Source organism: Prinia subflava, chromosome 7 (assembly GCF_021018805.1).
Source record: "Prinia subflava isolate CZ2003 ecotype Zambia chromosome 7, Cam_Psub_1.2, whole genome shotgun sequence".
Taxonomy (NCBI): domain Eukaryota; kingdom Metazoa; phylum Chordata; class Aves; order Passeriformes; family Cisticolidae; genus Prinia; species Prinia subflava.
The window spans coordinates 16,898-43,158 of record NC_086253.1 but is presented as its reverse complement, the minus strand read 5'-3'; the positions used below and the strand labels follow the sequence as shown (position 1 = coordinate 43,158).

At 43.4% G+C, this 26,261-nt stretch overlaps 1 protein-coding gene across 1 annotated transcript; it reads left to right on the top strand.

Annotated features, from left to right (window-relative positions):
- The first annotated feature begins 3,950 nt into the window (after positions 1-3,950).
- Positions 3,951-23,488, top strand: LOC134552962 (delta-1-pyrroline-5-carboxylate synthase-like). The gene is made up of 8 exons (XM_063402193.1): positions 3,951-3,992; positions 6,186-6,530; positions 17,216-17,353; positions 17,463-17,658; positions 17,806-17,927; positions 20,812-20,998; positions 21,591-21,686; positions 22,627-23,488. Exons 1-8 carry the CDS (start codon positions 3,951-3,953, stop codon positions 22,806-22,808), a joined length of 1,308 nt encoding a protein of 435 aa, XP_063258263.1. The 3' UTR covers positions 22,809-23,488.
- Positions 23,489-26,261: the final 2,773 nt, after the last annotated feature.

Sequence of the window (26,261 nt, the reverse complement as noted above, 5' to 3'; positions counted from 1 at the left end):
CAGCGAGTACGGATATGGAGCGGGCAGAGAGTGCCGGGACCGGGCACAGGGCACGAAAGCGCGCCGGGAGGGCGCTCATTGGGGGCGCTCACCGGGGACGGTCACTCCCTCACCGGGGGCCGGTCACTCTGGCATGATCGTTGTTTCTGGTGATCTCTGCACAAACGGGAACAGCTTCTGAGCCAGTGGAGAACAGCATCACATTCACTTTGAAATTTTGTGGCTGCCTGAAGTTCTTGCTGTGGTGACTAAAGCTCTTTCTGCTGTAAAGAAAAGCAAAAGTTAGAGATTCTCTGTGTCAGTATGGCTAAGCGAGTGCGGCTGGGTGTGCATTTTGTGCTCCCCGAGGTCCCACGGAGGTGAATGCAGCTGCCCCCGTGGCGGGGAGCAGGGCAGGGCTGCAGCTCAGCCTCGGCAGGAAACCTCTGGCAGGGGAGATGCGCTCACAGTGCCCACGGGCAGCGGTGGCTGCCCTCAGGGGACAGCTGAGCAGGGATTCCTCAGCTGGAACGGGCTGCCAGGGAGCTGAGAGCTCCGCCTGCTCCCCACAGGGAAAGTGGGGCTCTATTCCTTTCCGTGGGCTGGCAGCCAGACCAGCAGTTGCTCTTCTTTCTAGGGCTGTGTCCAGATGAGTCAAGCTGTGCTCAGGAACCGCGGCTTCGACCCAATCCTGGCTAAAACCCTTCTGTGCAGGGCTTTGGAAAGCGGGACGGCAATTGTGCTTCACGCCTGTGGGTGAGTGTGTGTGCTGTGGCTGTGAAAATGGCTCACTGCTTTCCTCTGATGGCTTCAGTTCATCTGACAGAAGCACAGACCTGAATGTGGAAGTGACCTGATCTCCCCTGTCCCCACCTCCTCCAGATTTTTTCTTATTTCCAGCTCGTGGCACAAAACCGGCTCTTAGACTGTGCAAGGGAGTTTTCACCTACAGAAGGAGGAGCAGGAAAACCCAGCATTAAAATGTGCTTACCAAACAATCAAGGGAATCCTGAGGAGGGGGAAAAGACAGAGCTGAGGTGAAGCAATGGATACAAACCAAACCCCTTTGAACACAGAAATTTTATACAAAGTGTTAAAAATAAGACGCTTGACACGGCCAATATATCAAGCAGCAATTTAATAATTAATTAATTAACATGGTAAAGTGTGAGCAAAGAGGCAGCGCTGGGTACAGTGGCAGGGGTTTTCCCTTCCAACTGCACACCCATTGCTGGTTTTGATGGTATTTTATACATATTCATAAGCTTTCTCAGCAGTTTCCATTTCTAGTTTTAACGTCACAATTCAATACCTAACAGCCATAAATCTATGGATTGTCCTGTATAATTCTATGGACCATTGTGATCTATTCTGATATTTCAATACTCCAGGATGTACTTCCAGGATATGTTTTTCCAGGTGGTGGGATCTGGCTTCCAGATGTGGGGGTCCCATCTCTATTCCCAGATCCATCAATCTCGGGCAGTGATGTCCAGTTTCCTTCTCTAGGAGCCATGAATCAGTGAGCTGAAGTCATATCTTCATGTCCAGGATGTTTTCCCACCTTCTGTGAAGGCTTGAGCCCCCTCCTTTTTCCTTCTTTTGTCTAAAAGAAAACCTTTTTGCACTCTAAAACTACAGTTAAAAATTCTTTAATACAAAGCAAGCTTCTAAAGTTATAATTAAAGGACACTAATTGCAGAATAGCTTGAGACTTATACTAGATAATTGCAAGCAAAAGATTTATTCAAAAACTTCCTTCCATGCTTTCCTCAGCTGTTTATTAGAACTCATCTTTATAACTGTCCCATGGCTGTGTTCCATCACTATGATTACACAGATTTTCTTCATTTCCCTGACACGAAACATAACTTTGTATTTCACAAAAGTGAATGAGACAAATGGTAAAACTTCTGCTAGACCTTAAAGCTTGTATTAGGTGGTGTCAAAGAAAATGAACATTGTTAAGCCCTTTAAAAAGGGGATGTTAAAGCCATCTTCAGACTTTCAGCCTTCCACTATCTCTAGATGCTAGTGAAGGTTTTATCAGAGTCCCAAGAATATTTTTTGTCCTCCTTTGTCGCTGCTTGAAAATCTTCAATATGCAATTTGTAACACCAAGCATATTTGCAGTTTTTTATGGTTTTGGTCTATCTCTGCAAGCTCCATTTGGCTTTGTATTTTTATCATTACTTCCTCCGATCGCTCCTTGCTTTTAATCTCATTAAAGAACCCGTTCCCTTCTCCGCAGCAGCTCCATCCCCATGGAATGCGATCGGCGGCATTGCCGCCGCGTACGCAAATTGCGTAACCCGCGCTATTAACGAGCGCTCCGTAGATTGCGTAACGTTCGTGAATACCAAACTTACGCCAACTGCGTAGCTCGTGCCGCCCGTGTGCCCCGCGCCGTTTCCGTCCGCTCCGCGCTCTGCGGGACTCTGCTCAGGGCCGAGCGGTTCTGCGGGGAAGAAGGCAGCGGGCCCGGCCTGTCCCGGCCTTGCGGATGTCTCCCTCGGCCATACGGGCAGCGCCCCCGGCCCGGGGCAGCCCCGCCGAGCGAGCGGAGTTTGAACACGCGGGAACCGGGCCGTGCCCTTCAGCAGCACTGCGCATGTGCAGCACCGCCGTCCGTACAGCACAATGGCGGCGCCCTTCGAAGAATTCTCTTACAACCGATTCTTGCGAGTTCTGTTAAAGGATGCTTGGCTAAAGTTCAAAGTACAGGGTTTTTTCTCTTTTAGAAAGGCAGCTCCGAGCGGCTGAGTTTTATCCTCTAGACTGTGAAATACAAAGTAGTCTTTCGTGTCAGGGAAATAAAAAGAATCTCTGTAATTGTAATTGTAGAACACGGCCATGAGACAGTTATAAAGATGAGTTCTAATAAACAACTGAGGAAAGCATGGAAAAATGTTTCTGAACAAACTTTGCTTGCAATTACCTATTATAAATCTCAGGCTATTCAGTAATAAATGTCTTTGAATTATAACTTTAGAAGCTTGTTTTGTATTAAAGAATTTTAAACTGTAGCTTTAGAATGTAAAAAGGCTTTCTCACAGACTGGTAAAAAAACATCCTGGATACGGCAGAAAATATTTCAGCCCGCTGATTTATGGTTCCTGGAAAAGGGAAACTGGACATCACTATCAAAGACTGATAGACCTGGAATATAGAAGCTGAACCCCACATCTGGAAGCCGGACCCCACCACCTGGGATACATATCCTGGATGTACATCCTGGAATATTGAAACCTAAAATGGACCACAATAGGTATTGAATAATGACGTTAAATATTGGAAATGGAAACTGCTGAGAAAAGCTTATGAATATGTATGAATATGGCAAATAAAATACCAGCAAGTCCAGCAATTGGGGTGCAGTTGGAAGGGAAAATCCTTCCACTGTACCCAGCGCGCTGTCTTTGCTCACACTTTACCATGCTAATTAATTAATTACTAAATTGAATTGCATCTATTTAAGAAGAAAGTAAAAATGGTTTTATTTGTATTTGCATTTGTAATGGATTTGTCATTTAGTCATGAAATGTCCTGAAGATGTTGACTGAGCTCTCCAGTCCTGGGAATGGCAGAACACTGTGGTTGTGGTTCTGGTGTCACCTGTGAGTGCTACAGGCACTTTCACCCAGACTGAGGATGAAAGTGCCCCTGCTCCCAGCCTGTTCCCAAAGTGAGTTTGTCCAGAAAGCATCCAAAAGGGTCAAGTGCTTTATTTCCAGGAGGGGGAAAGTAAAGCTTTGGATGTCTTTGGGGATGTTCATAAGAAATGACAGAGCAAGCTGGAAGAAGGTTACTTGAATGCTAAGGGGAGAAAATAGGACAGGATAATGAGGAAGACAGATGGTAGGAAGAGAAGTGAAACTGTGATGGACAGCTGGAATGGCTATGTAATGAAGGGATTGGAAACCTGTGGGGTGGGAATGAAAGAACTGTAAGAAATGTCACACTGGGGAGAAATGGTTGTGGACAACTGGAAAACCGAGAACAGGGAATTTATGGTAAAGAACGGATGGGCCTGTAGCATCACAGGACTGCACGGTGTCTCAGTTTGTGAGGGCAAATGCTGAGGTAGCTCAGAGGGGACAGCAGGAACTTGAGAGGGGAGGAACGCTTGAATCCCCAGGCACCACCTGTAGGCATGGAGTGAACATTTTGTGGGTAAAGCTGAGGAGTTTTATTTCCACTGGACGGTGGGAATAAAAGCTGCAATAATCTGTGGAGGACATACGGCAGAGATTTTTGGCGGGAAAATCTGAGGGGATCTCTCGGGCAGAAAGGTGGCTTTGGGAAAAGGCGGCAGAAGTCTGAGGTAATGTGGAGAGGTCGGGCGGAGAAAATTTTGTGAAAAAAATCTGAGGTAATTTTAAAGGGAGAAAAAGAACATTTTTAAAGTAGAATCTCAGGTAATCTACAGGGGACTACAGGAATATTTTGGAGACCAAATCTGAGGTAATTTATATGGGATAAATAGAGAACATTTGTGAAGGAAAATCTGAGGTGAATCAGTAGGGGGAAAAAAGGACATTTTGGAGATAAAATCCGACCTAATCATTAGGTGGAATTTTGGGGCTTAAATCAGAGGTAACATATAGATGCAGATGGGGACATTATGAAAGAAAAATCTTATGTAACCTCAATGGAATAGAACATTTTGGAAGGAAAATCTGAGGTTATATATAAGGACCAGAGAGAACGCTGAGGGAGAGCTGGGTGCCCCTAGTGATGCTGAGGGAATACGAGTGTCACTGAGAGGACATGTGTCCCCGCCAGGGGGTAATAGGGCACTGAAGGAAGGGCTGATTGCCCGTGTCCTGCTGAGGGGCCAGGAGTGTCACTGAAGGGACGTAGATGCCACTTGTGTTGCTGATTGGCACCGCAGGGACGCGATTCCCGCCCAGGTGCGGGACCCTCGCCCCTCAGAGCCCTCAGACGCAGAGGCGGGAACTCGAGGCGGCGCCGTGCGCCAGTAGGGGGCGCCCTCTCCCCTCAGAGCGCTCAGAGCCCTCAGAGCCCCTCAGAGCGCTCAGAGCCCCTCAGAGCCCCTCAGAGCCCTCAGAGCGCTCAGAGCCCTCAGAGCCCCTCAGAGCCCCTCAGAGCCCCTCAGAGCCCCTCAGAGCCCTCAGAGCGCTCAGAGCCCCTCAGAGCCCTCAGAGCGCTCAGAGCCCCTCAGAGCGCTCAGAGCCCTCAGAGCCCCTCAGAGCCCCTCAGAGCCCTCAGAGCGCTCAGAGCCCCTCAGAGCGCTCAGAGCCCCTCAGAGCCCCTCAGAGCCCTCAGAGCGCTCAGAGCCCCTCAGAGCGCTCAGAGCGCTCAGAGCCCTCAGAGCCCCTCAGAGCCCCTCAGAGCCCTCAGAGCCCTCAGAGCCCCTCAGAGCCCCTCAGAGCCCCTCAGAGCCCGCAGAGCCTCAGAGCGCTCAGAGCCCTCAGAGCCCTCAGAGCCCCTCAGAGCCCCTCAGAGCCCCTCAAAGCCCCTCAGAGCCCTCAGAGGCAGAGGCGGGAACTCGAGGCGGCGTCTCTGTTACTGTCATGCATACAGTGCGTGTTTTCTGGGCTGGTTAATGGAATGTTTGTTTCCTGAAGGGAAGGCTGTCATCTCTACACTTAAATTGATGCTTGCCAAAGCATCAGTTGTCCTCTTCCGATTGAGGAAGGTTCTCTTTAGGTAGCTCAGATGAAACCCATTCTTCTATGTTAGATCAATGTGTTCATTGAGAAGCTGGAATTGAGCTGTGTACACGTTGGCATAGCAAATACATGAAAAGGACACATCACGAATTGTAATACTCTATGGAGGACACTACTGACCAGAGTATTTGAGGGGACATTGCTGGGTTAACTTAAGTATTTGAACATGTTGAGACTAGAAAATTCAAGTTGTTCTTGCCCAGTCTGCACAGAAATGCTTTTCGCATGTCTGCACTTTGGTGTTTCTATTTGTAAAACAGAAAGATGAAATTACTGCCTGGACCTTCCAGAAATACTGCAAGGGTAGAAATCTGTAAGAAATTCAGTCATGTATTCAGTACATGAAATAGAACAAACCTTATCTTTCTGGATGTTGGTGGTTTGTGCAGTTGCTTCATGTACAAAGCACTTAAACCTCATTAATTGAAAATGTGGTGGGTGAAATTACTGTGATATTTGAGGGGTTTTATTGTGACTACCAGACTTGATGTTGTGCATTTTTAATCTCAGGTGTGGGATTGCTGGAGTGTGGGAAATATCCTAATTTTCCTTAGATTTAGCACTCATTCAAGTCACTTCTGCTTGAGCCCAGGAAGACCAATCTATTTTCAGCACAACTTTTTCTTTCTTTTAGGGAGATTAGCACTCCCTTTTTTAAAACGCCTAAGTCTGTCTACTTCAAAGCTGAACAGCTTGGCTATTGGTCTGCGTCAGATTGCAGCATCCTCGCAGGACAGCGTTGGCCGTGTAATTCGACGAACTCGAATAGCTAAAGACTTGGATTTGGAGCAAGTGACAGTGCCAATTGGTGTCCTTCTCGTCATCTTTGAATCTCGTCCTGACTGTCTTCCCCAGGTTTGTAAGGAAGGTAGATTACACTGTTGGGTATTTCTGTTGGTGAGCAAGCAAGAGACTACAAAAAGTATTGTTTCAAAGGACTCTTGCGGATTCATCTACAATTAGTTTTGTTGGCCTACCTATTTTTTATGCAGAGATGTTCTCAGAACTTGCTTCTGCAGTGTTCAGTTAATCATTTGTCTTATGCCAGGAATAAGGCAGGTATGTTAATGGCAAATGCCTTCCCCTGCAGCATTGTGTGGAAGTGTTGCTGCAAGTAAATACTGTTGTAAAATGCATGAAATTATAGATGCTGAACTAATGTTGCAGAGGCAACCGTGGTCTTACTCTCTAACTCCCAACTACTTTACTGAGCAACTGAAGTAGATTTTAAAATTAAAACAAAAAGCCCCTCCCCCCGATTAGTAACATCTTTTCCCACAATAAACGTTAGGTATCTAGGAAGCTTGATTGAGGCGTTCTCTAACATAGGAGCAGGTGTTTTAAGTAGAAAATGATGGGTACAGCCACTTCAAGAGGATGGGAGGCTCAACCAGTGGACACCTTTGTACTTCATGCCAGATTTTTGTAAGTAGTCCCCATTTCACAATGAAAAGGAGTATGCTGTAAGAGAAGTTCCTATGAAACAAGAAGACACTAGTCTCCTTTGACTTCCAGCTCTGTTTGTTACAGATAACCAATATGTCACCTTGTTGAATTTGCCTCTGTCTTCCTGGACTTCAGCCCAGGTCTCTTGCATAGCTGATGTCTTCCTCTTTCTCTTTGCTATATCTTAAAACTTACACCAGACTGACTCCTGGCTGCCCTGCCCTGCCCTTCCTTCCCCTGCTTTGTTTTACAGACTTAGGATAGCTTGTCTTGGTAGTTGCTTTGCTTCTTGCCAGCTTCTTATCCTTATACTCACATCAGGCTTCCTGATTGCCATAGTTTGAAAGACAGGTATGTGCTGGGGAAGGCAGGAGCCTCCCTTGGAATGGAGGCTCCTCCCTCCAAATGACTATAATTTTGAAATTAAGGGGCTCTCAAGCAAGGATATGAGGGTAGGAATAACAGTTCTTTACTAGTATGTATAACAAGGCAAACAAACAACAATAACTATGGCATTAACAACAATTCAGAAAACAAGAACCTCATGATACCCTTCTCAGCCAAGACAGGAAGGGATGGAGGAGAAGCTTTGCTTCACGAAACCCTGGGGGCAATCTGATCCCCTGCAGGACTCTGAGGAGCACTAAGCTGGAATGGCAGGAAATGAGCAGAAATCCCGGGCTGGTGGATGAGAGGTACTCGAATCTCTATGGTGGTAGCTGGAACTGCAGGGCATCCTGGCAGGGCAGGACGTGCAGGGCTACAGGGTAGCAAAAGACCCAGAGCAGTGCTGAAGAAGCAGCAGGTGTGGGACAGCGGCAGCCCAGCTCCAGCAGGGTGGGCAAAGGCAGGCTCAGAGTTCTGGGCACACAAGCAGATGATAGTAGGTCTCTAGGACTAGGCTACCGTGATGACAGTGAATTCTCTCCGCAGTAAGCAACGGCTTGACCCTCCTCCTTCCGATGCAGAGAGCAACAGAGAACAGCTGCCCCCAGCCCGGTCCTTTATCTGCTCCCAAAACTCGGGTATCTTCCCCCTCCAAGAGAAACTCCCAGAGACCGAAAGAGTGAAGCCAGGTGCTTCATTCCTCTCCTTTGGCTACTTTGTTTTTTCCTTAAGTACCCATAAGTACCCAGTAGTTAGTGTCCTAGCAGCTTATGGGAAAAAATTCTGTAAATAGAAAAGAAACAAATCTAACCCCCAACACTGATTCAACTTCAGAGGACAATTTTTGATAACTCTGTCTTTGAATTGCATGATCTCTGTTCCATCCTGCACTTGATGGTAGGAGGGTCTCTGATTGAGGAGCAGTTCCCTCCTCTTAGTTTACTACTGCATCTCATACTTGTTTGGGTTAAGATTTAATAAGCTTGTAGTAAGTATATACAAGCCGCATGTTTGCCTCTAATACTTACAGGGCGAAATTGCAAGCATCCTTCAAGAGACTGTTTTTTATAGATTCTACCAAATCCAATTGTTGCTCTGAAGTATGTTTTACTAGTCTTTAAGACGGAACCATTTTGAAACTCCTTACCTTGTGTTCTGCTTTTAATCTTTTAATTTTTGAGTTGTGGGAAATATAGTTGTTTAATTCATGTTCTATAAATAATTATAGATTGGGAACTGTGATATATATATTATATAAAGGTATGTGTGTGTCTGCTCAAACCCGCACGTTTCACGAACTTCTGGAAAGCACCTCCCTGATCTTCCGGGTTCCAAAAATGGAAAGTGAGAACGACTTGCCCCTGCCTACGTGCAGCTCAACTCATCGGGACTCGCAACAGGTCAAACGCTACGTGCCAGCAAAGACGTGCCAGCAAAGACTTACACCAGTCATCACACACCTCTACGGCAGTTACTCAAAGCAAGGACTAACTCTGGACATTAGCATTTGAATGTGCCCGGGGACCCATTCGGGATTTAATGTAAATAAAGTTAATGGTCGATGATTAGAGAAACAATGGGAGGAAAGTTGCCGAAGAGGAAACTAAGTATATTTAAGTTGGGTCTTTAGGTAAGCAAGTTTGTGAACCCAGCTAGAGACAAGGCTGCCAGGTCCTGTGTCTCTGGGGTCACCCTTGGCTCTACTTTTCCCGAGAGAACTTCGGTCAAGTAAGTTTGCTGTTCGTGGGGTTCGTATTGTTTTGTTTTTATTGTTTGAAATTGTTATAATTTGATTCTAAATTTTGTGATTTAGATGTTAATAAACCAAACTATTGAATTTGGCAATAAATTTGTCCTGGCGTTTATAACAATTTTGGCGCCCAACGTGGGGCCAGTTTTGAATATTCTACGGATCCCTGCTTCTGACCGGGGGGCGCCCCGCCGTAAAAAGCGGCCTGGCAGAGCGGGTAAGTCCGGAAGAACGAACTGGCTTTACGAACCCAGAACCCACAACAGCAAAGGGGTTAGGCATTAGGACAAGCTAGCTTGGGGGGGCTCGGGAACTCAGCAGGGGTTTTCCCCTGGAACCGCGGTATTGTTTCACTCGTAAAAATCTAAGTGCACGAAGAATCCACGCAGGAAAAGGACCGTAAGTATAGCGTGGTTGAGTGGGGGTGACCAAGTGCTTGAGAACGTGTATGTGCGTGTGAGTGTGTGTGTGAATGAGACGTGATTTATCACGAAGCAAGAGCGGACCTTAAGGTCGCGTTTCCGCTGCTCCCGCGAGGGACACGGCCGACCGACGGGGAAGCGATTGGAACGTGTGATATTTCGCTTCGTGTGTGAGTGTTACCCGACGGGGTGGGAGAGGTCACCAGGGGGTCCTGAAGGAAAGAGGACGTCCCTTTTTGAGTTCGGGGACGAGTAAGCCTTCTTGACCGCGACCAGGGGGGTCGCTTAATTTTTTCAGTGGCGGTTACAGAGCCCCGCCGTTAACCGAACATCCACGGAACGGTCATCCGTTAGATCATTAAGTTAACGGCATCGAGTTCAGAAACTCGGGATTTAATTTTTGGTATCCCATAACTTCTGTGCCACGGGGAGTATGGGATCAGATCTCAGCAGAGATCGGGAGGATTCCTTAAGAGAAACCTCAGCGAGGGCTGCTCTTGAAATTCCTCAGAAAAGTCCATTAAGAAAGTTGTTGCAAAGTTGGCAAGAATGCCCAATTAGGAGAGGAGCATCTAAAGATCGGATGATTTATTTGTGTATGAATGTTTGGGGAGGAAAGGAGATAGGACCTAATATTATATGGCCTGTGTTTGGTACTTTTGACGAATGGGCGTGGGAAGCTCTGTGGGAACATGTAGCGAAGAAGAAAAGGAGAGAATTTGAAGAATTAGCATATGTTCTGTTATAGTATGAAGTACGAGTAAAGCTGTGTTCTGAAGAAAGGGAAACACGGAATGAACTGGACTACGAGATAAACTTCTCTCACGGCTCGGTGGCCCCCGTCCTGCCAGCCCCTACCCCTACCACTTCCTCCTCCCCGGCCTTCTCAGGGGCAGAGTTAGCACTGCCATCCGAGACCCATGCGGAGCCCCGAGCTCAGCGGCCACTCCAGAAACCTCCCTCCCGTTCAAGGAGATTCCTGAGAGGGAATCCTGCCCCCGTTTCTGGTCCTGACCCCGCACCTCGGCCACCGATGCTAAAATATGGAGAAAAAGAGAAGAAGAGTAAGGAAAACGAAGGGTGGAAGAATAAACCAGACAGGTATACACCAGTTAGAGCCCTAGCTAAAACCAGGACCCCCGAAGGAGATCTTGAAGAGCCCGGGAGGGATTCGGGGTGGGACAGTTGGTGTGAGAGCAAGAATGGCCCGGGAAGAAAAATAGGAGAAAAGAAGCATTCCCGTAAGAAATTTGACAGTAGAGCAAAACAGAAATTACCAAAAGTGAATTAGAATGCATTAGAGAATAACTAGTGGTGTTGGGAAGCGTGCAAATTAGAAATGCGAGAATTCACGTGAGTCTGCAAAAGGAGAAAAAGATAGAAAAGAGATTAAAAAGAATCTTGCCTACTCTTTTCCTTAGTGGTAGTAGATCTTTTACTTCAAGCTGAATACATTTTAGAGACTCCCTAGAGTTGTGTATTTTGCTTTAAGAGTTTTTTTCTCCTAGACGAGATCGGCGGAGTTGTTTTTTTTTCTTTTTTTCTTCTTTTCACTAACGTGAGAATAGAACGAAACCCGCCCCTTCCCGCAAGCGGCAGAGCGAGTCAGTCCATAGTTGCCGGGAGACGAAGGAAAGCGGCAGTTTTAAAGTGACTAGACGAGGCTGCCCGGGGCAGAAAACCGCCCTGTAAGGCGAAATAAGAAGCAAAAATAGATAAAAGTATTGAGAGAAGAGACCAAGAATGAGAGCTATACTTATGCGTAAGAAATACCTAGGTGTTTGTTCTTAAAAAGCTGAAAATATATCTTCCTTTTAGTTGTCTGTCTGCTGCATGTGAGGATTTTGTGCAGATCAAAAGGTTGATAGTATGGTAGATGTAGCTCATCTATGTTTAAAACAATTGCTACATTTTGAATTCAGATTGTTAGCTTGAGCAGGAATATGGCATTTGTGTTAGCAGACTGTGTACTGCAAGGGTTTTGTGTGTTTCAGTTTTTCTTTCAAAAAGTTGAAGCATGTAGCCAGTGAAGCCAAAATTAAAGTAGCTGTTGAGAGGCAGGAAACTAAATCTTTCTGTCGAGATAGTGTTAAAATAGTAATTGGAGTCAGGATTCTAGTATTAAGTTGAGAAAGTAGTATAATTCTCTGTGTTAGTAGTTACAAGATTTTTCTTTATTCTTTGCAGTTCCTATTCTGCATGTATTTTATCTAATTGGGAACCGGGATTCTTAATTTTAATTATTGACTCCTTAGAAAGAGATAGTTTGTGTTGTCCCTTTGATATTATGTCTTCTTACTTGCTCCTCAATTTAGAGGATGTGAACCTTGAGGTTGCCCTGGTGCCTGTGTTTTCAGGGGTGGAGAGTAAGTGATGTATGAGAGGCAGCATTTTGTCACCAGTGTTAAGTTTAGTCGGTGTTTGCTTGTGTATTTAAGTTTAATAATACGCAAGAATAAATAGCAAATACAAGAGCTTTACTTTAGGAATTAGGCACAAGTTATCTCGAGTTTGTTTGTTAAGAAAAGCTAAGTTTGTGAAGTTTTTTTAGACTGAAGTAAAAAGTAGTAGTGTTAATGTTCTGATAATTGTACTAGATAAAGCTGTCTGATTACCGGGGCCTGATGTTTACAGTGACTCCTGGCTTTGGAAAACTTTTCTGAGTTTTAAGTTCCGAATTTAAGTAATGTATAGTTTATTACAGAGTAAGTTCTGCTCTTTGTAATAGTTTCTTCTATTTGGTGTGCTTTGTTTTTTTCTGTCTTGTTAAAATACTCCCCCAGGATTATGGGTGAGGTCTTAAGTTTTTCTCTTAATTTGTACAAATTTTGCTTACTGCTCACTGATTGTTTGAATTAGCTCTCTGATGAAGTAAAAAAGTCACTTCAGCTACTGCTGCAGGATTGTATCTTGCCACGCTGAAATAGGGGTCTGCAGCTGATCCTGTCTGTGAGAAATGGTTTGTAGACAAATCTGCACGAGTAGTTGACGAGAACTGCCCCGGTATATTAACCGGGAGTTCCAGCTTTTCGTAGATGTTAGCAATCACACAGCGTATGGAGTTCTTACACAAGAGTGGGCGAGAGCCAGGAAACCGGTGGGGTATGTTTTAAATGGCTTACTGAATCCCGGCTATTGAAATATGAGGCAATTCTAGTAAATTCCCCGGAGTTAGAACTCCGTACTGCTGCTGCTCGAAACCCCGCCCAGTTTCGGTCCTGGGGAAGATCTGAAGAGTGTAGTCACAATTGCTACGAGGCAGTGGAATTACAAACCAAAATAAGAAGTGTCGCCATCAAGCTAACAGCAGAGCTGAAAGGTCCGATAGTACTTCTAGAATTGTGTTAATTTTGCTGATCATTAAGGGTGGCTGAAGCAAAGGTGAGAAGCAGTTGTAAAGGCAGATGCTTCTTAGAGGCTAAGTGAGAATAGCCATAGCAGGGTGCACATCGAAAATAAAGACAAGGTGGTCCCATTGTCTCACTCAAGTTGCGTCCTTCTTTTGGCTGTGTGTATCTGAGAATGTGCTGAGTAGGGGTCTAGAATATAAATTTGTAGTTCAGTTAATCAGCAGTAGTGCAAACTCATTACACTGAGACTGTAGAAACTGAGTGAAGATGTGTGTAACCTTAACAGCTGATTGTCCTAGAAACTGCTGTTGTCACCGAGCATTGTAAGATACTGAGTTTTATGAATGTTTGTCTGTATGCCAAATCATTCTGAATGTACTGAGTTTGATTCTTGAAATAAGCCCAAATTGTTTGTGCTCATCTATGATTTTTTTAAACTGAATTTTTCTTTAAAAAGCTAAAACCTGTGTTAATACTATGAGATTTAGAGCAGTCTTAGTGTTTATTGTTTACTCGCTATATATCCAGTAGACATTGTCAGAAGTATTAGTAAGATGTAAAAAGAATTGTTTGTATGTTTCAGTATAAACCTCGTTTAATAAAAAGTAAAATTTTCTTTCTGATTTTTCCTGTAACAGTACAAAAAAGGGGAAAAATTCTGGATTGTATAGTACATTGGGTGAATAGTGAAGTGAGAATCATAGTGATCCAAAGACAAAATTGTTTTTATGGTAAAAGTGTGAATGTACTATTAGATAACTTGTTCTAATATTCAGATTTTCTGAATAGTAGACATGACAAAGATTCTCTCTATACAATATTCTTGTAGTATTGAGCTGGTTTAGAATTTTGTATTAAGTAAATTCAATCTGAAGAAGTTGCAAGATTTCGATGTATATTCATGAGATACAACCAGGAAATAAAGTACTGATCAGAGCTTAGAAAGCGGTGTCATTAACCCCTCATTGGGAGGGACCCTTTCTTGTCCTTTTAACTACAGATACAGCCATCCGAACAGCTGAAAGAGGCTAGACACACGCCTCCAGGGTTAAGAAACTAACAGCCCCGAGGGAAAACCCCAAATGGAAGGTCATCTCTTCCCCCGGAGATCTGAGGGTCCGGCTGCACCGAGGATGCCAACACCCTAGAAACATTAAGCTGCAGCCTAGAAGAGCCTCAAAAGAAACTTAATAACCACCCGACAAGGAGGACTGAGAGAGAGAAGAGTAACCAGAAAGAAAGTGTTAGAACATCAGGAAGAGTAAATCCGGAGCTCCAGAAATTTAAAAAGAAAGAACTCCAACCCCAAGATATCAGAAACAAATGGCAGAAGAAATATCCATGCGCTGCTCTGAACCTAGATGCCCCTACAATCCATATATCCATTTCAAATACAATTATTGTCTTGAAATTTGAGTAGTGCACTGCAAGTAGGGGTGGGGGGGCCGCTGGGGTTATGCTCCAGGTGTTCTAAAGAAAAACAGACTCTAACTATGCGATTCTTAAACTGTGCCACACGTTTGAGATTGATAGAACCAAATTATCCCAAGTAGTATTCAATATACGAAAAAGAGTTAAAGAGAAAATTAAATCTAAAAGCCCAAGTGTTAGCCACAGAGTGCCGTCGAACTAATGTAGTGCCGTGAGTAGCAGAGCAAGTAAAGTAATCTCAGTAGAGAATTTTTAAAAAAAAGAGGTGTACCGTCCGAACCACCCCGAGGGTCCGAGCAGAGAGCCCCTGCTGTCGCGAAGAAACTTCCCCGTTGTTCAGTTGCAACCCGACAGACGCTGAGCCAGACAGAGAGAAGCCTCTGCAGATCACTCTAGGGGGTGTGAACCAAGCTGTGCGCTCAGTGAAGGGCTAGCCCTGTGACATAAAGCTCCTCCAAAAAGTTACCCCTGTTAAGACACAAGTAACTAGCTGGCACTCAAAAGCAGTCAGGGACATGGGAATTAGAAAGATAAAAGAAAAGCAGAAAAGGCAAACATGGTTCAGGAATCGCTGGTCAGGTGTTTCTCCAAGAAACGAGAAACTCGAAAAAAGAAAACAATTAAGTTAAATAAAAAACATGAATTAAAATTATTGACAAAAGAAAAGAAATGGGGGAGTTGTGGGAAATATAGTTGTTTAATTCATGTTCTATAAATAATTATAGATTGGGAACTGTGATATATATATTATATAAAAGTATGTGTGTGTCTGCTCAAACCCGCACGTTTCACGAACTTCTGGAAAGCACCTCCCTGATCTTCCGGGTTCCAAAAATGGAAAGTGAGAACGACTTGCCCCTGCCTACGTGCAGCTCAACTCATCGGGACTCGCAACAGGTCAAACGCTACGTGCCAGCAAAGACGTGCCAGCAAAGACTTACACCAGTCATCACACACCTCTACGGCAGTTACTCAAAGCAAGGACTAACTCTGGACATTAGCATTTGAATGTGCCCGGGGACCCTTTCGAGATTTAATGTAAATAAAGTTAATAGTCAATGATTAGAGAAACAATGGGAAGAAAGTTGCCGAAGAGGAAACTAAGTATATTTAAGTTAGGTCTTTAAGTAAGCAAGTTTGTGAACCCAGCTAGAAACAAGGCTGCCAGGTCCTGTGTCTCTGGGGTCACCCTTGGCTCTACTTTTCCCGAGAGAACTTCAGTCAAGTAAGTTTGCTGTTCGTGGAGTTCGTATTGTTTTGTTTTTATTGTTTGAAATTGTTATAATTTGATTCTAAATTTTGTGATTTAGATGTTAATAAACCAAACTATTGAATTTGGCAATAAATTTGTCCTGGCGTTTATAACAGAGTCTTAATTCTTGGTATTCTTTTTATTTTTTCAAACCTGGTCAAAACCTTTCTTTTAATCTTATGCCTCTTTACTTAAATAAGCTTATTTGTTTACTTTTCCTTTGTGATACTGATCTGGAGGGGCAGATACTTGGAAGGTACTTTTAAAATACAATCAGATAGCTTTTTAAGGTCTATTTTTTTAAGTTAAAAAGACACATGATAGTTATGTAAGGCAGACTTCCCAGACAGTTATACTTCAGTGTGTTTTTCTAAGGTGCTTCTTATTTTTTAATATTCTTTTCAAATGAGGTAGAATACCAAGCATTCTGATTATTATTACATTTGATGCTAGAAGGGGAAAGATGTATTTGGCTGGTTATTTTATGAATCAGAATCTAAAGTGTGCCGTCAAGCTACCTTCTTGTTAGGCGTGAGCCTGGCTGATTTTGGCATTTGCATCTCAACATACAGTAGATACTCTCTCTAATGAGTGTAGGTTTGGTGATGATGTATACAGGTGATGATAATGATACATATAATCTTTCCCAGAGGATAGTAATTCAGCAAAATTACATACTGAGTTTGTTTTTTCTAAAGGTTCTGGAGAGGAGGTGATTTTATTTTCCAAAGGAGTGCATGCTTTCAAATTTTTTTGTTTTTTTAAGTAGGTGGACAAATTGTGAGGCCGTTGTGAACGAAGTTGGGACAAAGAATACAAAAATGGGTTAAAGAAAAGGTTTTGACAATGAGCTTTATCACACCTGACATACTCTGAGGTAGAAAAGAACAAAAACCTCTTGCATTGCTAGACTTAAATGGGTGCAGTCTGACACCTTAAACAGAAGGACAGCAATGTCTACCGGTTTATTCTGGTGATAAACATGGAAGCAAAGATGATCCTGGGCTATTGACTCAATTTTTTTTTTCTCCACACTTAGAGGACGTTTTGTCTATTTATGACTGCTGTTCTAGACAGCATGATGAAAATGTTCTTCCTGTTCCTAGGAAGAGCTTATTTGCCACTCTCTGCTGGAATTGTGTTAGAGACAAGAGTTCTTGCTCCTATAATTATTCTCCTTGGTGTAATTGCCCACGCAGCTATCTAGTTCGTATGAAGCCCTATGTCCATAGTTTCCTCTGATTTGTTCACTCTAGTTTCCCCATGGCAATAGTATCCTGAAAACTCAAGTTTGATCTTGAAACTAGCAAATTTAATTTCTAGGCATAAATGTGTTGCTACTTGTAATGGTTTTTTGGAGCCATGAAAGGAAAACTGTAGATTGATATTGAGTAAGTCAACTGAACAAAAAATTCTGGTTTTATTTTGTGGATGTTGTTCTGACAGAAGAACCAGATTACATTTAAGGGTGTTTTTTTCCCCATAATAAACTCCTTTAACAGGTGTCTGCTTTGGCCATAGCCAGTGGAAATGTCTTACTACTCAAAGGAGGAAAAGAGGCAGCACATAGCAATCAAATCCTTCATCATCTGACACAAGAAGCACTCTCTATTCACGGAGTCAGAGATGCAGTGCAACTGGTAAGTGCCTAGAGTTAAATCAAATATTTCTTTGCTATGGTGTGTATAAAAAGCGTGAGCAAAACTTGAGAGTTCAAACTGTAAACTCTTTGTATTGCAACTACCACAGGTGAATACGAGAGAGGAAGTAGAAGATCTCTGCCGTTTGGATAAGCTGATAGATCTCATCATTCCACGTGGTTCGTCACAGCTAGTCAGGAATATCCAGAAAGCTGCTAAGGGAATTCCAGTGATGGGACACAGTGAAGGGATCTGTCATGTGTATGTTGACACGGATGCCAGTGTTGAGAAGGTCACACAAATAAGTAAGCTCTGGGAGGGTGACTTGAATTTCATGGATATAATTGAACTTTGGAGTTTGCAATGTAGTTATGGTAATTTATAATTTATATAATATCCAAAAATCTTTGTTGTAAATGTTATGTAACCAATTATCTACTCTTAAACTTCAGTTAGAGACTCAAAGTGTGAATACCCTGCTGCCTGTAATGCTCTGGAAACTCTCCTAATTCATCGAGACTTGCTGAGAACGCCATTGTTTGATCAGATCATAGACATGTTGAGAGTAGAACAGGTTAGTCACTCATACTTTGTGGTTTTTGTCTGGGTTTTTTTAATAAAACTGTAGAAGCATTTGGTCTGGCTGGTGTAGCCCTGTCTACATGGCATAACGTTTCAGTTACCCATATGTGTCTTTGTACACGTCAGTGAACTGCTTCTTCACACAGTGTCAAGTGTTTCTGTAGAAATTATCTGAAAGCAGCTTATTCATGACAGCTGTAGGCTGTTACCGGATACCTTTGCTATATACTTCCTTGTATATAGCAAAAATAATCTTCTGCCATAAAAGCATATACACAACCCTTTCTCTCCCTTTCTCTCCCCTTTCAAATTCAGCCAGATGCAAAGCCTCGTCTTCCTGAATCTGTTCATTTAGCTTCTTACCTGTGGTGGTGGGTTTCTGTTAAGCTGTTTTGGAGTTTCATATCCCAGTGGTTCCTCCCTATTTCCACTCTTCCCCCCCGCGCCCCCCCCCCATAAGTCAGGTACCATCCAAAGGTATCTCCTCCCTGTCTCTTTGTCCACCTCTCCTGCCCCTACCCTGTCTCTGTAAGCTTCAGTCAGCTGTCCATCTTTCCCCTGACCCTGCCCTATGTTTTAGAAAAACACCTGTCCGTCTATCCTGGGGCCAATTACCTGCTTGTCTCACACCCCTTGGTCACCGGGTTAAAAGTGCACACAGGCTTTGGCACGTCCTCTTTATTTCATCCCTCCCTCTTGGGCAATAAAGGTCTCTGAGAAATCATATGGAATAACCCTTCTCTAGTCCTTGCTCTGAAACCTAGACTCTGCAACACCTGTTGCAGTAGAAGTACAGCCTTGTTCTGCACCGTTACCCGAAACTGCTGGCAGATTTGGGTACGGCCTCTGGCACAGCCAGGATTCAGAGCTAGCTGGGGTTCTGCCAGCCCGGTGCCACTTACCCAAGTGAATTCCTTTCCTGTTTTTATCCTTTCTGAATTTGCTTCATACATGTGTTTTTTAAAATTTTCCTCTTGCATGCCCTTTATTCCCACCAATTTTCCCTCCTGGTATGTGAAAGGAAATCAGAAGGCCAGCATACTAATTAATTTTTCAGACACAAGCAATGTTTTTTCAGTAAAGGTAGTAGAAATGCATCAGGAAGAAATATCCGTGAAGTAGTATGAATTGCACGTAAATCAAGGGTTTTCACACAGCACTGTGTATTTGACAAATACATGAGTGCACAGGCAGTGATTAATGCAGGATAGAGAGGTCATATGTTTCAATGATGTTAAAAGGGTTAGAGTAAGCGAAGCTGATAAGTAGTCAAGGAACAAGTAATGTTTGGGGCTTTTTAATGTCTTGTTCAGTTGTTTGTTGGGAAGGGTAGAGTGCAGGGTAGATGTTTGTATTTTGTATGGGAGGAATATGACTACTAGTACATTTCCACCACCAACCCTAATCCATCCTCTTACACAGTGGAGAGGATATTCTCTCTCTCTAATCTGACCTGACAACAAGAAACATGCAAATATTGGGCAGGATTATGCAATTAAAGTAATTTATAGTTGCACAAGTAAATGCTGGTTTACAGATACCATCTCAAAAGCCTTCACATTCAGTAGACTTAGGACTTATTTCCCAGTTATGCTTGTCTTTTCAAAGTTCCTTGTGTTTTGTTTGCATGGAATTTCTGTGCTGTATCTGTTCTAAATTATCTCTCATTGTTTAGGTGCTTTAGCAAAGGTTGATAATGTGTTAAAATCTTCTTTATAACAAACAAAAAATATCTGTGTGGTTTTTTGGGTTTGGACCTAGTAACTCCTTTGTGTCTGAGAAGTGCTTCAGAGAGGGCTGGTATCAATTTATAAAGTGAAAGGATAAAAGTCATTCAAAATCTTAAGACTTCTGTAGATGCAAACTTGGAAGCATTCCTTTCGTTATTCTCTGCATTGCAGTTGCTGTCTTAAAGGCTGGTGCCTGTATTGTAGCTGTTTTCCTAGCAGTGCTAGGAAGTACTGGAAGTATTGGTCTTGTCTGCCTGGTGACTAAGTGATACAATTGCTTTAAATTATTCCAAATAAATACTTTAAATAATTTAAAAGCATTTATAAATGCTTTAAATAATTTCAAATTAGTCCCGAATTAGGGGTTTGTCATGGTAGGTAGCCAACTTTACATGTCAGTTATTGCACCTTGTAGCTAATTCATCTATGTGCAAAGTTTCCTAAAGTATAGGTGTTCTTTTCTTATGCTGCATGCATGTTGTGGATTAACTCCACTTGGTGGCTGAGCACCATCCAGCTGCCTGCTTACTCTCCCCTGTTTCCAAGTGGGACAGGAGGAGAAAATTAGAGCAAAAGCAAGGAACCTTGTCGGTTGAAAGACAGTTTGATAAGTGAAGGAAAGAGGAAGAAGAAAGGGGACAAAGAGGATGAAACAACCCAATGAAAAAGTAAACTCCAAAACAAAAGTAAAAACCCACCAGTCCCCCAAAACACCTGCAAGACAAAGCTAATTACTTGCTGTCTGCCACTAAAAAATCAATGCCCAGCCAGTCTCTTGAGTAATGCCTACCTTCTTCAAAATCCCCCTCCCCTCCATTTGTATTGCTGCACATGACATTATATGGCCCTTTGGTCAGTTCTGAACAGCTATTGGCTGTGTCCCTCCCAATTTCCTGCACACTCCCAATCTTCTTACCAGAGGCACAGAGATGGAACAGGGGGGAGGAGAGAATCTTGATGCTGTACAAGCTCTGTTCAGCAAGAGCCAGAACATTGGTGTATTTTTAACATTGTTTTAGTCAGAAGTCCAAAGCACAGCACCACAGGGAGGGGTGTCTATCCCATATTGAGTACAAGAAGCTACACTTTCACCTGAAAGGCTCTGGTATGATCAGTAGCCACAAAAAAATGTTTCTGGTGTTGCAGGTGAAGATTCATGCTGGCCCAAAGTTTGCATCTTACTTGACATTCAGTCCTTCAGAAGTGAAATCTCTGTGCACAGAATATGGGGACCTAGAGTGCTGCATTGAGGTAGTGGACAGCGTTCGAGAAGCTGTTGAACATATCCACAAGTATGGAAGTTCCCATACGGATGTTATTATCACAGAGAATGGTTAGTGACCAGGCTCCTTCTTTAAGCTGCTGTTTTGGTTTGACTGCTAATTCCTGGTGTTAGTGCAACTAACTACATTGTAGTAGTTTGTCTCTTGGGTCTGTGCCAGTTCAAAACCTTACTTAGAGCTGTGCCAAGACTAAAGTTGACTCTCCAACCAAACCAAGCCCAGAACTTCTGAGAATCAGCTGCAGTTAAGGTCATGTTGATCTGCAGCTGGCCAATGTGACTCAAGTAGACTTCTGTTTCTATACCTCTTGCTGAGTTTAAATGCATGCCACTAAAAGGCATGCATTTGATACCGTAAGCACTGTCACAGGACCTGATGAACTAGTGATTTATTCTGGAAAGAGAGTTGCTCTTGAATGTCTGTCTTGTTGCTAAGGGCTACTGATGTCCAAGTTCACATCTTGCATGTGGCATTTCTGCATTGTAGTTCTCAAATATTACCTGCAATAGCAATTGAGTTTAGGATTTCTCAGTATTTGGAACAATTCCATGTTTGAGACTAACAGAGAGCTGCTGTGTTTATTGGAATACATGATCATAATGTAGGCAATGGATTTTATTTTTGTCTCTGCCTCTTTCCCAGAGAAAACAGCAGAGTTCTTCCTCCAGCATGTGGACAGCGCTTGTGTTTTCTGGAATGCCAGTACCCGATTCTCTGATGGCTATAGGTTTGGACTTGGTAAGAGGGAAGATATTTGCAGGGTTGTGACTACAGAATTTTCTTGTGTGTGTAAAGTGTGACAGTATGAACCCTGAAAGATAGAATTAGTCTCTTATCTTACTGTCTAATAAAAGATTTTCAGGAAAGGTACTGTACAAAAAGTTGAAGCCTAGAAATTTTATCCACATAAAGATGTTTTTAATCCTTTGAAGCTCAGTTCAATTGCAGTAAAGTATGCTGCATGCATATAGTGATAGAACAATGCAATACAGGATGTGAAACTGCTGAACCACTTTCCTTTTGTTTCTCTTTCTACTGATGCTGTAAAGAATGCAATGCTTCAGTCCTGCTGGGCAGAGTGAGATCCTGTCCAGTGTGGCAGTCCTGCAGTGTTAAGGGATGAAGGGCAGGAACCAAACTGAGTATCAATTGATTAAATAAACAGACGCACCTACCATGAATTGCAGAAGACAAGGGAAACATTCTTTGATGAGGTAGAGAATCAGAAATTCCCACTACCCGCTGTTACTGTGTCAGCTGGAACGGTGTTCCATGTGACTGAAAAATTCCAGTTAAGGTCTTCCAATATCTCCTCAATGTGATAAAAAAGGACATAAGATCATAATCTTTACCAGTTTAGCTTTTTAGTTTTTTTAAGGATTATGCCTTTAGATCAGTCTGAGAGCAGTGTAAGAGATACCTCTTTCTCGCTCTCTCTTGCATCTTTCTTTCTGGAAGTTACTGTAGCAGCCAGAACTATATAAACATTACAATTTATAATGTAATAGTTGATCTCCTCAAGCTTCTCTATCAGGTAAATGGAACCGGTATTTGGAGAGGAGCAGAGAATGGCAGGCCCCTGAAAGGCAGGCAGCTTTTTTACTTAGAGGTGCAAAAACTTTTAGTATGAAGTGATCATCAGAGGATTAACTACCTTTATCTTGGGTGTTTCTTACAGGTGCTGAAGTGGGAATTAGTACTTCGCGGATCCATGCACGTGGACCAGTGGGAATTGAAGGACTCTTAACTACAAAGTGGTTGCTGAGGGGGGATAATCATGTTGTTTCTGACTTTTCAGAGCATGGGAGCATGAAGTATCTTCATGAAAACCTCCCTCTCCCTCAGAGAAATGCCAGCTAAAAACCCAGGGGAGAAAACCCAGGGGTATAATTATTTCCTGAAGAGGTACAGGCTTCAGGATAATCTCTGGTGATGGAGTTTGTTTTTCAGAATCTTCAATCTTCAGAAACGTTGTTCTTGGTCATTTTGCAGTACAGTGAATACAAAATGATCCCATCAATGAGAATCCCCTCCCCCTCCTTTTAGTTCCTTAGACAGTATCTGCAAACTAACCTCACTTCTCCCAAGGAAAGATTATTTTCAAATCATACAGGTAACATAAGGAAGGATTTCAGTATCAACTACATTCCTTTTTTTATCCCAGTGCTCCCTGTAGCAAATATGGTGGTGGAGCTTAATTTTTTTTTTTCCCTAAGTTTTGTTTTATTCAAGTATCTATTCTGGAGAACACACTCTGTAGTTTTGGTTTTGAGGGTTTTTTTTTTTCAGTCTTAGGATCATGGCATCTCTTGAGAGCCAGAAAGCTTTATGCCTAATTTCTTTGTATTTGATCAGTCTTGAGATAGGGGGACAGATGTTCCAAATGTATAATAAGCTTTTGACCAAAAAACCTTTTATATCTAATTCTTTGTATTGTTGACTATTGTAGATAAATAATTGTCTGCTACATTAATTTTGTTACTTATTTGTATCAAAAGCTTTTATTTCTGTGGTTTAATATAAAACTTACTCCGACAGCACTTCAATGATGGCTTGTCCAGAATGAAGCTCTCCACCTGCAAGCACTTCAATGATGGCTTGTCCAGAATGAAGCTCTCCACCTGCACGAACACTTCCCGTGGTGCCCTGCAGCCCTGCCGCACGGCTGGCGGCCAGAGCTCCCCACCGGCTGCAGGTCATCCTGCTCAGTTTGGTGCTGCCGGGGCGTCCCGGTGTGCTACTGCCCCATCAGGGCGCCATTTCCTTTCCTGCCCGCCGCTCTTCACTGCTGTCCTGGCATGGGTGGCGGACGCACCATGCTCAGGATCTGGTGCTGTTGCACCCATTTCTCGGTCACAGGGGCATCATGATGGCGCGGGGTGCATCTCCCCTTTGAGCAGATGCTAAGGGCCAGAGGACATGGGTGAGGCAAGTGGGACGCTTCGGTAGGTGTGGATGACTCCTGATCACTGAAGGTGGCACGGCAGGGGAGCTCAGATCGCACCAAGGGGTCTCAGTGCAGAGGTTACGAGGAGGCCTTTGCCTGGTCATGAGGGCCACGGTGCTGTTGCAACCACGGGCAGTGCGTGCGTGCACTCGGCCCCAGGTGCATGGGACATGCATCCAGCAGCGGGCGTGCCCTAGAGCAGGGCAGTAATACTGAGGCTCGCCTGCCTGGGCTTGCTGGCAAATAGCAAGGAAGATGGCTTCAGAACCCCATTCCTCTGAAGTGAAGGGGAAGGAAGGATGCTGAGAGGATAGGAGGCAAGGTTGGGAATTACAAGGAGGAGTTTAAAGTCAGTGTACGGGAGAGAGCCATTCAGGAGCAGGTCAAGGGAGCACATTAGTTCTCAGCACAATGTGAGGACTGTGCCTAGGAAGGCAGTTCCAGCATGTGTCTGTGTTGTGTAAACTCTGTTAAGTCTGTCTTCTGCATTGTACACTCTACCTTCCTCGGGTCCTGGTGTCTCCATAGTTCTAAGTGATCACCAGGCACCTTGGTAGCCCTCCCGTGAGTCGCAGGTACATTGCCACATCAGCATAGCACTTTGTCAAGCCTTTCTTGTCTTCCAATTCTAGCTTAAGGTGTGGATCTGTCTGGTGTCTGTCATATTGTAATTGTTTCTGAGCGGTGATCTCTCACATTGGTGAGCCAGGTGGTGCCTTCAGTTCCACTTCTGTGAGTTCTCTTTTGACAGAGTTGTCTCTGGGGATTGCATCCCCAGGTAAATAAGAGTCTTTTGTCTTAAAGCTTGGCTTCTTGCTCATCCATCATTCTTTTGATGGCTCTCATCCACGTCTCCTCTGATGGCTGCAGCAGTCACCACTTTGCAGGGCTGCTGTAGAGCACCTGCACTGTCATGGCACTGTTGGACCTCTCTGCTGATGGGTGCCATGTTCCCTATGGAAGTCATTTTTGCTTATGCACTTATCACACAGTCTCAGTGCTTGTGGTGTTGGATGTCCGTGTCACGGTTGTAGCTGCCCTGCCCAGGGGTGTAGCAATACTAAGGACAAGGTAGCACAGCCTCCGGGTGGTGTGGTAGTACATTGATCTAAATACTTTTGGCAAAGACCATACAGTTCCTCTCTGGGCTGTAGAGAGTTGGCACAGTTATCTTGATTGTCTTTTGAGGGCGCCAGGCTCTTGGCCTTCAGGGAGCAGTAAGTAGTTTGTGTGGTAGTGGAGTGGGCTCGGTCTTGAATGTGCCTTGTCTTTTACAGGTGGGGCTCAATATCTCTGTTCTTTCCGCTGTGTTAAGGTAGAACTGGACAAAGTCAATATTTGATAGACCTTTACTTGTCATGAATTAAAAAAACTAAGTGTAAATTTGAATGCTCAAGCATTTCTAATGAATTTTTAAAGCCTACAGGCTTTTAGATAAGGTAAAAACTCTACTCCTTTTAACTGCCTATTTGCCTTATGAATTCTTTGGTCAAAGCCTGGAATTTTATTTTTTCAAGGTTTGGAAAAAAGTTACAATAAAAAGCCTTACAAAAAAGGCTTTGTGCTGAGTGTGAGGGAATGAGAGCACTGATCAAGTTTTATTTAACTTGTAAAGGTTAATAAAAAAATTAAAAGTTTGGGGTTTTTTTTATTACTGTTTCCTTTGCAAGTGCACTTCTTTTCATCCAGGAAAACACTGTTTAGTAGATAAAAAGTTGCTATTTTTCCATGTTCTGTAGACAAAATGGAATAGTCTTCAGAGTTTCTAGTCTCTAACAGACTGAGACAGCCTGGGAATTAATTTGTGGGTTGTTAGAAATGAGATGCTTGACACGGCCAATATATCAAGCAGCAATTCAATTTAATAATTAATTAATTAGCATGGTAAAGTGTGAGCAAAGACAGCGTGCTGGGTACAGTAGAAGGATTTTCCCTTCCAACTGCACACCAATTGCTGGACTTGCTGGTATTTTATTGGCTATATTCATACATATTCATAAGCTTTTCTCAGCAGTTTCCATTTCTAATTTTTAACGTCACTATTCAATATCTAACAGTCATAAATCTGTGGTGGTAATGTTTGGTTCCTGTTCAGTTCTATACGCTATTGTGATCTATTTCGATATTTCAGTATTCCAGGATGTACATCCAGGATATGTATCCCAGGTGGTGGCATCCAGCTTCCAGATGTGGGGGTCCAGTATCTATTTTCCAGGTCTGTCAATCTTCAATAGTGATGTCCAGTTTCCATTTTCAAGAACCATAAATCAGTGAGCTGAAATCCTTCTTTTGTATCCAGGATGTTTCCAACCTTCTGTGAAAAGGCCTGAGGCCCTCCTTACTTCCTTCTTTTGTCTAAAAGCCTT